This window comes from Eucyclogobius newberryi, unplaced genomic scaffold (genome assembly GCF_026437365.1).
Source record: "Eucyclogobius newberryi isolate DKJ021-1_F unplaced genomic scaffold, fEucNew1.0.hap1 SCAF_7, whole genome shotgun sequence".
NCBI classification, from domain to species: Eukaryota; Metazoa; Chordata; class Actinopteri; order Gobiiformes; family Gobiidae; genus Eucyclogobius; species Eucyclogobius newberryi.
Genome location: NW_027316389.1, coordinates 11456946 through 11470199, shown reverse-complemented (window position 1 = coordinate 11470199; position 13254 = coordinate 11456946). Strand labels below are relative to the sequence as shown.

General features: G+C 41.1%; 1 protein-coding gene across 3 annotated transcripts in view; it reads right to left on the bottom strand.

Annotated features, from left to right (window-relative positions):
- Window positions 1-13254, bottom strand: part of rassf7a (Ras association domain family member 7a) — a 38757-nt gene continuing 25503 nt past the window's right edge. For 2 of the 3 annotated variants that reach the window (XM_072434499.1, XM_072434498.1), the window contains 5 exons: window positions 6460-6661; window positions 4504-5408; window positions 2544-2706; window positions 1580-1687; window positions 1-274 (listed from right to left, as the gene is read on the bottom strand). In XM_072434499.1, the coding sequence (XP_072290600.1) occupies window positions 243-274; window positions 1580-1687; window positions 2544-2706; window positions 4504-5408; window positions 6460-6562 (1311 nt within the window). In that variant the 5' untranslated portion in view covers window positions 6563-6661 and the 3' untranslated portion in view covers window positions 1-242. Of the gene's footprint in view, window positions 275-1579; window positions 1688-2543; window positions 2707-4503; window positions 5409-6459; window positions 6662-7397; window positions 7594-13254 lie in introns of those variants that run through there. The other variant, XM_072434500.1, reaches the window with a different exon arrangement.

Sequence of the window (13254 nt, the reverse complement as noted above, 5' to 3'; positions counted from 1 at the left end):
TTACAGTCTAAACACAATGCACAGTTTATTATATTTAAATACATTTATAATTTCTCTAAGTAAAAGTCTAGATTATTTTACATTTAATACAAGTTCATAGCGGTATACAGTAGCAAAACTGTAAATATATTTGTCTTATGTACATACAATAATGTTCATAATGGGTTAAATGCCAAAAAGAAAGTGGGGTTAACAGGTATTGGTGATTCAGTAAGTTTTCCCTTGGCCACGTGCTCCGAGATTTACCTCCAAGACGCTTCTCGGGACGTGAGGACTGTAAGACACACAGAGATGAGTGGGGATGAAGCTCCCTTTGTTTTGGACAAGACCATTCAACACAGACAGAAGAGGCGTGGCCCGTATCCACACCATGCTTGGGCAATCAGAAGCGCACGGCACACATGACCAGGTAAACTCACGTACCCAAGTCTCTGTAGCAAGCACCGAAATGTCAACACACCCCAAAGAAGGTAGTACAAAAGCACAGCACATGTAAACAGTAGAGAGAGAATTCACACGCTAATGCACTCAGTCAGTATAATAAATATTTTTTTTAATGCTGATTGTTCCGAATGTTGTTGTTTTTTTCATAAACTTGCTTAAGCCAAAATAGTGCAAATTTATGTCTCAAATTTCAATAGATCGTCATCAAAAGAATAGGATAAATAAAGCGATTGATAAAAACTGCACAAATTAAACAGTAACATACAGTAGAAAACATATGCTTGATGTCAGAAACATTTTCACACATTTTTTGAAGAGTGAACTTTGGTAAGTGTATGATAAGTATTTATTATGAATTATTTTTGCACCATGGTCTTGCTGCATATGCACAAAATGTATTTATTGTTTTATTTTAAGGGTATAGAAAAATATACTATCAAGGATTATACACATTAATACATAGAGCAAAATACATTTCTGTGTAGGCAGACGAGAACCATGGTTTGACACGCTCGAAGAATAGGACTGCAATACATTTTGCAGAGCCCCAAATGACAGGCTCTTGCTCTTTGGAAGTCAAGTGTCACCAAAGTACAAGGCAATGTATAGACACACCTCTTTGATACAAACAGTATCCATACTTAAAAGGCAAAATGAAATGACATTGGTCTGGTATCTTCTCGTATCACAGTATCAAACAGCAGTACAATCAGAATGTCTGCTACAGTCATTCCCAAAGAGAGTGAATCCATGAAAAGAAGATGCATGTTCTAGATTCAGAATAGGGCTCTGCATTATTCAAAAGAGGGAATGTTGAAATGAAAAGCAGCAGATGTTAGTCCAGCACATCAAAACGTGAGATTGGGGTTAAGCAGAGAGAAATATTTAAAACAAGGAATTTAGACTCGATAGATAAAACGCTGTGTGAAAAAAAAAAAAAAGTCTAGAGACGAGACACGGCGGGAGTGTGTTTGCTTTGAACGGCAAGAGCCTGAGCAGCAGTGAGGACCACCACCAAAAGACCAAAATGAGCCAACCAACACCAGGGACGGGCGGGATAGAGGAGCGGCAGTTGGGGGGGTCCTGGGGCGGGGCAGGAGAGGAGCAAAAGGCTGGGGGTCTCACACATACACACCCTCGGGATTCAGGCTGGACACTAGAGGGTTCTGGAGGTTTCGAGGATGGCCCAGGAACTGTTTGGCGGTGGGACGAGGCGGGGATTCTACAGAAGTGTCACTTCGGCCTAAGATGGGAGAGACATCGTTAAAGAGACGACAGTGACAGAGAAATAAATATTATGTGTATTATCTATATAAACTCTTCAAAAGATTGTAAACAATAATGTAATTTCAATGGAGAACACACATCACATTATCACAAAATGTGGCTAAAAATATATAGTTACCTACATGAAAGCAATATCAGAGCCTAGTTTAAATACATATATAATTGTATAATACATTTTTTGTGATAGATTATGGTAGACACTAAGCATTTTTGACAGAAATAGTTAAGTCATCGTATCTACACATTTAGTATATACTTTTCTTTTGTGAAGCTCAGTCGAATTAGCTTAGAAAATACATCCTTATTATATATAAAAATATAAATATAATAGAAAAGCAAACTAACTGACATTTTGTCCCTGGAAAATCTGAATTGTTTGTTCTAGAATTTTGAACATAACAATTTTAAGGATTTATGTTTATTATAATTTAACTACTGTACATATAACTGGCTAAACTAACAATATTACAATTGTATTTAAATTAATGTTGGTATTTAAATAGAGTCGTACAAGGCCAAAAAGTATAGAACCTGGATCACTCAGATTGAATCATTTTTATCAAATATTTGCAGCCTATAGACTTCATAAACTGAACACATACAATATATAAGGGCCTACAATAAATAATAAATAATCAGTGTTACAGGCAATGTTTTTGCCTGTAAAATTATGATCAGAAAAATTACATATACTGTAGTACACAATGGCTTTGATAAAGACCAGTTGTCAAACACTATCATTCCAAACATACAGATAAAGTATCCATAAACTGATGCAAAAGTTCTTATCTGTGAGAACGTACAGTCCATACTTGCATGCCTGTGCGCCTCCTGGAGCAAATGTGCCAGTTCTAGCTGTTCGAGTTCACTGCGGGATTGAGAATGTGCCGGTAGGACCCCCGCCTGCTGGATGAACTGCTGCAAGTTACACTGCCTCAGCTCCTTATTCAGATCCTCCAGCTCGTCCTGCTTGGCCTGAGGGACACATGAACACCAGTATTAAGACTTCCACGCTTCACAGGACTGGAGATTCTTTTCCCTCACATATCACACTCTGTTGGCTTATCCATTCAGTTAAAGCTCACAAATAGCTACTTCTGATAAGATTTTCTGAATACTAATTTCAGGATACATGTTCTAAGGCTTAGTATTTCTGAGTAAATGAAGAGATAGAGAGAGAACCCAAAAAATGATACAATTTGAAAAGTTAGTACAAAGTGTGATTACAAGCTGAAAAGCAGTAGTCCCAGTGTTAGTGATAGTATCAGTGAGAGTATGTAACAAATACTTACTGAGGGTGTATCAAATGTAATCGTTACAGATGTTTTTGCTTCTGCCTAATATTATTGCACAGTGTTTACTTCCCATTTTGTGTGCAGTGTATCAGGCCGTGAAGTTGATGCCCTAAAGAGCTTGCATAGTTTGACCACATGGTGGCAGTAAAGACAAACGGAACCACGCCTAAATTGAGACCCATCAGTTTCCAAGGCCTTTGGGCTTTAGTAAATCTACGGTCTGGCAGACCATGTGGGACAATAAAGGAATATCTTATCTTAAGTTGTCTCTCTTCCCCTGATTCTAGCAGTTTCTGAGCTTTTGAAAAGATGTACAACCCCATGCATTTCCTCCTCACACAATAAACTAACCACCTCCCGGAGGACACCCAATTCATCAGCTCTCATTATTGGAAATTTGGACTTAAAGGATTCCCTGCAGAGGAAGAAGCACCACCTTCACATGAACAGATTAAACAAACAAGCCAGTCAATCAGTCTTAACAGCCTATCCATTTGTGTTGAATCAATGTGTCGGCCCACTGTATCCTCAGCCAGCGTACGTGTGTAATTAGAATTGGACTCCCCGACAGGCTGCTGAGACGCCTCACACCTGCGAGTCTACCTCCATTAGCCTAATGACAGGAAAGCTGCTCTCATCAGCCCTCACTTAAACAGCCTGTCGCCACCTCCACACATCAGCATAGACCAGTCAGCAACCATTCTGTTTTGATTATACTGTGTCTTTATGTTGATAAAGAAACAAAAGTGTCTTATCGCTCCAGGCAAAAAATGTCTTGGTGGCAACGTCTTTAACTGGTTTAACTGCTGGGTGATAAACCCTTCACAGGTGCATGTTACGGCATGCTGTTGTGAATGACAATCACATCTTTGTGCTAAATCCGACTTAATGTGGCAGCAAAAAGCATTGAGTGACAATTACATAGACCCTCCCTGAGCCCCTCAACGTGCAATGAATCAGTTCAACCTAGGAGTTGTCCATCTCCATGAGCGCGACACAGTCAGCTAATGGGCTCATCATTGTAGTTTTATTACCTCTACTGCTAATTTGATTTTACATGAAGCTAGGGAGAAAGAAAAAGTTTGTGAATGAAAATGTAATGGATGATGAGGAAACTTGAGGTTTCAACTGGGTTAGGCCTTTATTGATACAGCCACAATAACAACCACCAAAAGTAAACAGACAATGATGCCACAAATAGCCAATAATGAGAGCATAAGTGACGTCAGTTTAGGATTTTGTTCTGATGCTATAAATGTCAGTTTTATATACAATAACAACATGAAATACTAGATATTTAATACATTAATAGGTCAGTGTAAAAATGCAACAAAAAGTATGTGCGATTAGTCTCTAGAGTAGTGCGTCTGCAGACACAGGGAGGAGAGGGTGTAGTGTGGGTGTGGAAGTGGGCCAGTGCTGCACAGGGGGCTTGTTTAAGTCTTTACAGTCCTTTCTCAGTCACCTCTCCTCTTACCTGCAGCAGAGACTCTGCCTTCCCCAGAGCCTTGTCAGTCTCAGACAGTTGCTGCTCCAGCTCAGAACCCTGTCTGTCCTGGTTCAACAGCTCTGCTTTCACAGCGTCCAGCGAGTCCTCTGGTGAGCTGGAGTTTGCTTGTAGCTGGCTCTCCCTCTGGATCTCCTGCTCCAGCTGATCGGAACGCACTGAAAAGTCATGGAGTCGACGGCCACAGTCGTCCAGCGTAGAGTGGAGCTCCCCCAGCTTCCTCCTCATGCCCTTCTCCCTCTCCAGCTCAGCCTGGAGCTCGTCGTCCCAGTACTGTTCATGAGCGAGCTCTGCTTGGTTCCTGCGCATCACCTGCTCCAGATGGTCCACCTCCTCCTGGACACGAGCGTCTGATACAGGGGAAGGGCATGGAGAGGTGTAGGGGCGCTCCCATGTGTGGGACTCCCTCTCCAGGACTTCCAGCTGGGCCTCAATGGCCCTCAGTCTCTCCTGCTGCTGAAGAACCCTCCGGAACACCTCCTCTTTGGACGGGCCCACAGGAGGAGAGGGCGAAGAGGGTGTAGGTGAGGGGGAGGCCCTTTGTTCAGGGGAGTCTCTGGGAGACCTCTTAAGCTGGTTGGCTTTGGTTTTCGGAGAGGTGGAAGACGTTGTTGGCCCCAGGTTAAAAGTGAGCGATTTCTTGGGCTGATTGCGTTTCAAAGGTTCTGGCTCCCATTGTCTGGGCAGAGGTGTTTGTTTGTCCTGTTTTGAGTTAGGTCCATCACTGGTGCTGGGGCCAGTGCGCCTTAAGAAGAACTGAACTTCACTTCCATGTTGCCCCAGCTTGGCCAAAGACTCCAGGGGTTTGTCTGTGGCCAGCAGCTGCCGCTCTGTGTCCCTCAGACGCTGAATGAGAACGTACCGGCCTGTCTGACCTGTGGACAGAGAGGACAATGGGTAAACACAAATAAACAGATGCTGTGTAACTCAGAATCTGCAGCAGAACAATCAAACCCCTCCCTCTGGACTGGAGAAAGTATTGCAGAGCAAAGCACACAACAGACACATTATGATGAGGCAGATATCTCAGATATCTCTGAGCCGAATAAAAAGCCAATGCATTAGACATTGCTCAATGTGTAAACATTTTGGAATAAACTGAATTTTCCACGAGGACTCTGAAATTAGGACAAGTCCTCCCTTATGACTCAGTGAAAGCTGCTCACTCATGGAAGGAGGAGAGTTCTAAATGTGGAGTGGTGTTGTTCAATACTTTGGTAAACAGACGCTAGACTGACCCTCACAATGCTGACATGATTTGGGTCAGAAGAAAAAGAATGTTGAAGGTGAAACAAGGATATCCTTTTTGTGCAGGTTTTTGTGAAACCTATGATGGATCACACGGAGCAAATGCCATAGAACCGAGCACACGTTTATAATTGAAGTTCTGTACATTAATTGTCTTGATCTTTTTTCTTTGTTTCTTTTTGATTCGCTCTCCCGGTCTGTCCCACGCTAGCTCTCTAGAACATATATTGCAGATCTGAGTGCTGTTACAATACACTTTATCGGGGGAAATAACTAAATAAACTCATTCTTACAATCCTTCTAACAAATAGAAATTTACAAAAAAACGTTGGGTTATGCAGCTTTCCAGTTTTTTGGTTTGGTACAGATTTGTGGACCTCTAATCGTAGAATGGAAGTTAAACGAGAGTTCGAGAGCTAACACTGACCTAAACTTAACCAAAACCCAGCCATATACAGAGATTCACTTTAATCTAGAAAGGATGTGGCCTTGATATTGATTTTACATTTAATGAAATTCAACATACCTAATTTTCATTGTATTGATTTGTTCTTTGTGGTAATGCATCAGCACAAAAGGAAAACTCAAAAAAGAATAATAAATGAATATAATACAAAACAAATAATACTGTGTGAGAAAGAGCAGAGCAGTAGAAAGAATGACATCCATTGAACATACCAATAGCCTGGGCCAGTGCAATGACCACATCCTGGCAGGACGTCTCCTCGGACAGGCCACACACCACTCGCACCACTCCGTCCACCCACACTTTGAGCTCCATCTGGGACAGGGAGGGTTGGCCCGGGGCGCAAGAACAGGGGCGTCAATACAAGTCAGTTCAGCTCGGCTCTGTTCTGCTCAGCGCTGCATGGCACTGATCCTGCGCAAGAAATGAGCAGAGCGAGAAAGAGACCGTGGTTAGAGCAAGATCAATCATTACACACATGACGTAATCCGAAACCTCGTTGTAAAGCTCGACAAAAGCGATACGTGCAAATTGTACTCTGGCCTATACGTCAGTTCGAATACCTGTTTTTACACTAAACAAAGCTGACGCAATACAGTCAACAATGAGAACACCGCTTCATTTTGCATTACCAACCGCAGAATGGCTCGGGAAGACATATTTTTGTGTGTGTCTTCTAGTTTGTTTCATGCCTCTAAGGTATCTTGTGAACCTCAGCACATTTAATGCCAATCTGTAACCCAATTAAACGCAGCGCTACCCCCCGTTCAAAGCAGTTATGATAGCTTACAGCCGAGGGGAACGGACAGCGGAAAGTGGAACAACTTGCCAGTGTTTTGGAGAAGGTGCTTGTGTGGTTGCAGTTATGTTGCTGTCACTCAATGGGATGGACAAAGGAAGTAGCCTCACACACTTTTGGGTAAATGGATATCAGGGTTTTTATCACAGCCTTGTTCTGCCTCTCCTTTTTACGGCTAAAAACAGGGTAATAAAATACTGCAGTGCTCATAAAAAGTAGATCGCCTTGGGCAGCGCTAGGGTTATGAATAGTTCTTGGCACGAGGATGAGAAAGTCTGTAGCCTGCGTGGATGAAATAAAAGACAACTCTTCATCCCAAAGTTAGACAGATGGCCTGGTCTTACTGTTCACTTGACAACAGGAGATGCCTCACAGCTACGGAACCCTCTCTCACTCTTGAACCTGGCTCTGCTCCACTAGCTGCGGTGGTGGAACGCATTGACTTCACGTGGCGGGCCAGAGGACTTCCTACTGTGGATCTGACAAAACGTTGACCTCCCTTCGCCTCCCCCCGTTGCCTCACCCCATGGCGCTGATGCTCGTACTCTTTACTGGGTTTTCAGGGATGTTTAGAAGCCAAAAAACGAATGCAAGTTAGAAACAATCTATGAGATGGCAACAATAATACACCGAAGACTATCTTATATAACAGTAGTGCATGAGAACTACCTGGGATTTTAAAAAAATCAAAAAAGTAAGGAAGTAAATCGAGTATTGTTTGAAGCTGTGTTATCTTGTAGGGCTGTAATCGACAAAAACAACAGAGAAGAACTGACACTGTGACACATATTCTGATAATCCCAGTAAAATAATTAGTCGGCTAATGAAAATTTGGTAAACGAAGACGCACAATTAATTAACTAAAGGACTACAGCTCAATTATCTTCAAATTCAAATTAATATCAGAATCAACACGAGTTAACACGCCGCAGAAGGTGGAAAGGCAGAGAGTGTGTGCTGTATTGCCACAGGTAATTAGGTTGAGCTATTTGAGGAATGAGGAAAGTGGACAATTATTTACTGCATCTGTCTTATCTATTTGAAGGGAATGCTATAGAACTGGGCCTTTGTGAGTGAAAGTTTGAAGCAAGCACAAGTTAAATGTGAATATGACAGGATTTCCTGTTTTTCTAGTTATGACATCATTTGGTGGGATAGTACCTGTGGTAAATATCTGTCATAGACAAGTAGCATGTTGTCAAAAAAGAGTCTTATCAGTTCCATCAATTCCATCCAAAATACCTAAATGAGATGAGCTTTGGCTCTTTTGTACAGTATGGTTGCTTGTTAACGTTGAATTACCTTACATCTGCTGCCAACCAAGAAGTAAAACTAAAAACCACAACGAAAGGTTGTTAGAAAAACTACCATAAATATAAAAATTATTGAATTGCGTAGTCGAACTTGTGCAGCTATTCAGAAGAGCTGTATCTCTTTAGTCGTTTTCAATTTGCCTGACCAGCCATTCCCAACATGTTTTGACAGACTACTTTACAAAACCTGAGGGTCTGGGATCCAACCCAGTCGCTCCAATTTCCAAAGGGAGTGATTGACAGGCGGATTAACCAATCAGACAAACACATTGTCCGTTCATGTCTAAACAAACATGGTGGATTACTAGGAAAGGATAAAAACAACACTGACTGAGAAACGTTGCCGACTTCTGCTGAGTCAACAAGCGACGCACTAAACTCTAAACTCTGTAAATGTGAGGTAAATAAAGTTATATATTTTGTTCTGAATGTTCTGAAAATATTTGAAAGTCTTCTTATTTGAGAGACACGTGACACAAATTAGCGGCGGTGGTTGAACCGGTTAATGCTGGAGAGTTTTGTTGACGCCCCCCAATGGTCCGAATCCAGACCCTTACGCATTCAAACAGAATGTGGGCGGGGCTGGCGGGTCAGGCAATCAATTGGTTGATTGACTGGCGGGTCAGGCAATCAATTAATTGGTTGATGGTGTCTTAGTTTACCTAAATATGCATTTGACAACTTATTATTTTATTTACCGGTAGATAATAAGGATTTATATGAGACAACAGCAAAAAGAAAACGTACTAGAGTGAGTTAGCTGAAGATTTGGGAGTTTTTACACGTGTGACTGAAGTTTTGTCACATAAAGACCCTTAATAGTTTTGAGATCTTATGACACGCAGCCTTTTCAGTCTAATCGATCGACAGGGCTTTCTTTAGACGCCTACACCCCTACAATTCAGTCCCGGTCGGACATAAAGTATGTGAGTTCTGTTATTGAGAATTTAATAAGATTCCATTCACATGTATACACAAGTATTCTAATTAAATACCATTCAATTTGTTACAAAAGTATGCTTTCCATTGTTTAGAATTATCATTATTATTTATTTTCTAATAAGCGAACCTCCTAATTCCCACACTTGTACATTAACAGCGCAGTAGTGAAGAATGCCAGTCCCCCATGATGCTTTGTGCTTGTCCCTCCTGAAATGTGATAATGTGCACGAACAGGAAACAAACAGGCCTGCAGGAGAGTCTCAGGTTTCTGTCTATTGCTCTCTCTCTCTCTCTCTTTCTCTCTCTTTCCCTCCCTCCATTTCTCTGTCACAGTCAACACAAGGCTGGGAACGAGACATCCTGATCCGTGTCCGTGGAGTCTGGAGTCGCCCGCAGCCCCGCGTAACAAGGGACCTTTAACTCAGACTGAAACGTCATACTTGGAAAGCATATCACCAGCTTGTGTCAGAGCCCCTTGTGAGTAAAGGTAACAGATACTCACCGGAGGAGAACGCCGCAATTGTAACGTCACGTGCGCAACTTCTGTACACATTGATGAAACGATTTGCAATACAGCAAGAATCCCACTGGGGCATGGTTAATTAAAGTTTAGCAAATTAACTAAAATAAATTGTGCGGATGAATTTTTCATTCGGTTGCACCCCCCAAATGTAATTTCAAAGTGCTTCGTGAAGAATGTGGCGGTTTTAAATGAAGTGCAATGGAACATATCCGTCTTGAATGGACAGGCAGTTCTCATTCAACTGATTGCGTGACCTGTTGTTTACCCCAAAAGTTTAATGGGACGCCCTTTATTATTGTCATCCAAGCATGGTCCATAGCACAGGAAATAAAACAGAGACACAAACTGACTGAAGTATCATTTTTCCATTTAGGTTGAACAATACAAGTGCTAGGAGTGTGTAACACATGTTTAGTTTATTCTTTTATTCTTTCTTTTTTTTAAAAGGACACGTATTCTCATATTAAAAAAGAGACGATTCACACCAGATTAAGGCAAAGCTAGTTTCCACCAGCACTTCCACCAGTCACAACCAAAAACTATAAGCGTCTGTCATTTTCATATCCATTATTGTGCAAATGAGTGCAGTGACAAATAGTTTATCTCCTCGTGTCCATCTATTCGCTTCCAACTGCTTATCTTTCAGCGAGTTTATCGAAAAACTCCTCGTGAAATTAGTTCCAATCTTCGAGGCTGAAAATATCTCACATAGAAGCGAGGAAAATTTCTGGGCCCAATTAATCAAAAGTTTTCCAAGAAGTCTATGACATTATGTAAGCATTCAGCAGAGTTAACATGCAAATAGTGACGAATCATTTGCACATGTTGAGAGGACAGCCCGGGTATACAAATTAGGGACTTAAACTTTACTAGTTCTGTCCATGTGACAATCGCCAAAACTCGTAGCCATTCACCGCAGGCAAGAACCGGTCCCTTAAAATAGAAACTCACATCCCAATTCCCACCTCCTTTTGCCCCAGAAGACCCAAGGCACTTTTGCTCGGACTGTGTTTCAGAACGCTGCATGAGTAATGGCCAAAGATATAGCATTTTAGAGGCTGTCTGAATCATTCTAGTATCTAATATCCAATTTCAAGTTTATTTGGGATGATATAGAAGAGGCGCGGTAGTGTTTTGTGTTTTAAAGGAAAAGAACTTCTGACAAAAGCATAACATTAACATTTCTCTCATTGCACTATGACCTGGATGATGCAGATAACACAGTATATTACAATCAAATGAATTATAATACTGTTTTTTTTTTTTTTTTAATTTAAAGCAAAAATCTTAAATCTTATAAGACCAGCAAAGAGATGCTCTTAGATAATCTACCTCTGTCTAAATTCAGGTGTTTATATGTCTTTTAGGTCTCTTTTGTTAGGACTTAAATATAATAATGACTGCCTAAGCTGGTTACACTGGTTAGACTTTGAGTGTCCAATTTATAAGATTGAACTTTTACAATTAATATTTCTAGAAATACTGTAGTACGGTAACTCTACTCTGTCATTTGCACTTTTTTTAATGACAGATTTTGAGTATTTTATTCTTACTGCTGATACTGATACTTAATTTAGCTTTTTATTTCTGAACACTTTCTTTCTTCGCCTGGTCAGTCGTACGGTAACTCCACTTATCAATTCTTTTTTTCCCTTGAATGCCTGTAACGAAAAGACTTACCCCAAGAGGATGAATAAAAGTAATTCAAATTCTGGAAATGTTATTGCTTTGTCTGGAATGTTATCTATCTCCATGGAGACAAGCAGGTGATGCCACCCAGCCAAGTCAGATCTGTGGCGATTGTGGAGACAATAAGAATGCTTGTTTTTTTGAAAGCATACTTAAAAACATTAAAAAGAAAACATTTGTAGGCATTAATAACACTTCCTCAGAGACAAGCATGTAGTGGACTCTCCAGAGAAGTTACACAGGACAGTAAACTCTATATTAACCTTTAAAAACAGGGAAATAAACCGCAGCAGTGCATACAAAGTGTTATATAATCTCTTGAGCTATGAGTACAGTCCAGGTTTCTCCGCATGTAAACATCTGATGGACCGACGGAAAACTGACAGTGAGTAAGACAAACTAAGTAGCACTCTGTTGAATCATTCTTGGACTGACAGATGAAGAGCGAGTGGACGTATTGGAGGAAGGAGCAGGATGTCTCCCCGCTCATCATCCATCCCGCTAACCCCCTCTGCGTCTTTCATCACCCTGTCGCGGCCTTCCTCTGCCTGCCATCCCCTCAATAACAGGCGCGGATAGGAATCAAGGTAGGGGTGGTTAACGTCACGCTCCTGGGGACACGCCGGGCAGGATCTGACTTGTCTCCGTGGCCCTGTGACTGAGCCCAGTGTCAGGCTGCGAATAGACGGAGCGATTTAGACAGGGACGAGGAGTCGAGGAGGACAGTGAAATATATATATATGCTATATGTCAAAGTTTAGATGTTTACTGAAACTAAATCAAAGGAATGATGTGTGAAAGTTAAAGATGGAACCTTGAAAGACCTCTTTTGAAAGTCTAATTCAAGGGACACCTTTTAGTTTCGAATTAAAATATATTTTTCTATCATAAGGTGAATTTAGCCCTGCCACGATAATTAGTAGACTGAAATATTTTCAAATAAATGAAAGATAAAACAACATTTTTGGGGGTCAATATTCATCGTAAGGACATTTTCTTTGCTCAAGTGGGTAATGTTTTCTTAAAGTATTGCAGTACGATAATCATAATCTATGGCTCATTATATATACCATTTGGCATTTAATTGATTGTATATTGTACATTTAATACAGTGTTTTACAGGGATTATCAGGCTTTAAGGTTAGATAGTTCAGGAGTTTCAATGTGAGCCATTATTGTGATATTTTTCTGTATAAACAACACATCGCACTGACTTGAACTGCGTCTCATTTTCAATTGACAACCGCAAACTGTGAATGAACAGTACTTTCGTGTCATCCTGTAATCTAAACAGGCCACGTTTCTCCACCGGTGTATCGAATACAAATTGGACACTTGTTTGGAATGCTACAGTAGCCCTGGAGGGTCACGTTGTCATCTAAGAGGCAATTGGAAACAAGTCAGATGGTTATTTTCGTTCTCTTTGTTTGCGTGCCGTTTCTCCAAATCTGACAAACTAATGAGAAACGGAAAGAAAAAAACCTCTAAACAATAACCAGATGTCTTTTTTTTTATTTATTTTTTCACGCTTCCAATATATTTTCCCTCCTGCGACCGATTTACACAAAGCACTTTTGTTTCATGACAGGGGAACGGCTAAATGGCTTGACGTGAAGTGTTTGCAATTGTCAGCAGATGTTCCATTTAGGCCGTATCCTTACAAGAGGTCACCGCAGCCTCGCGCCATTACACTATCTCTGCGGACACGCTGCTTCGGGAGACAAAAGCTGACAACGTGACG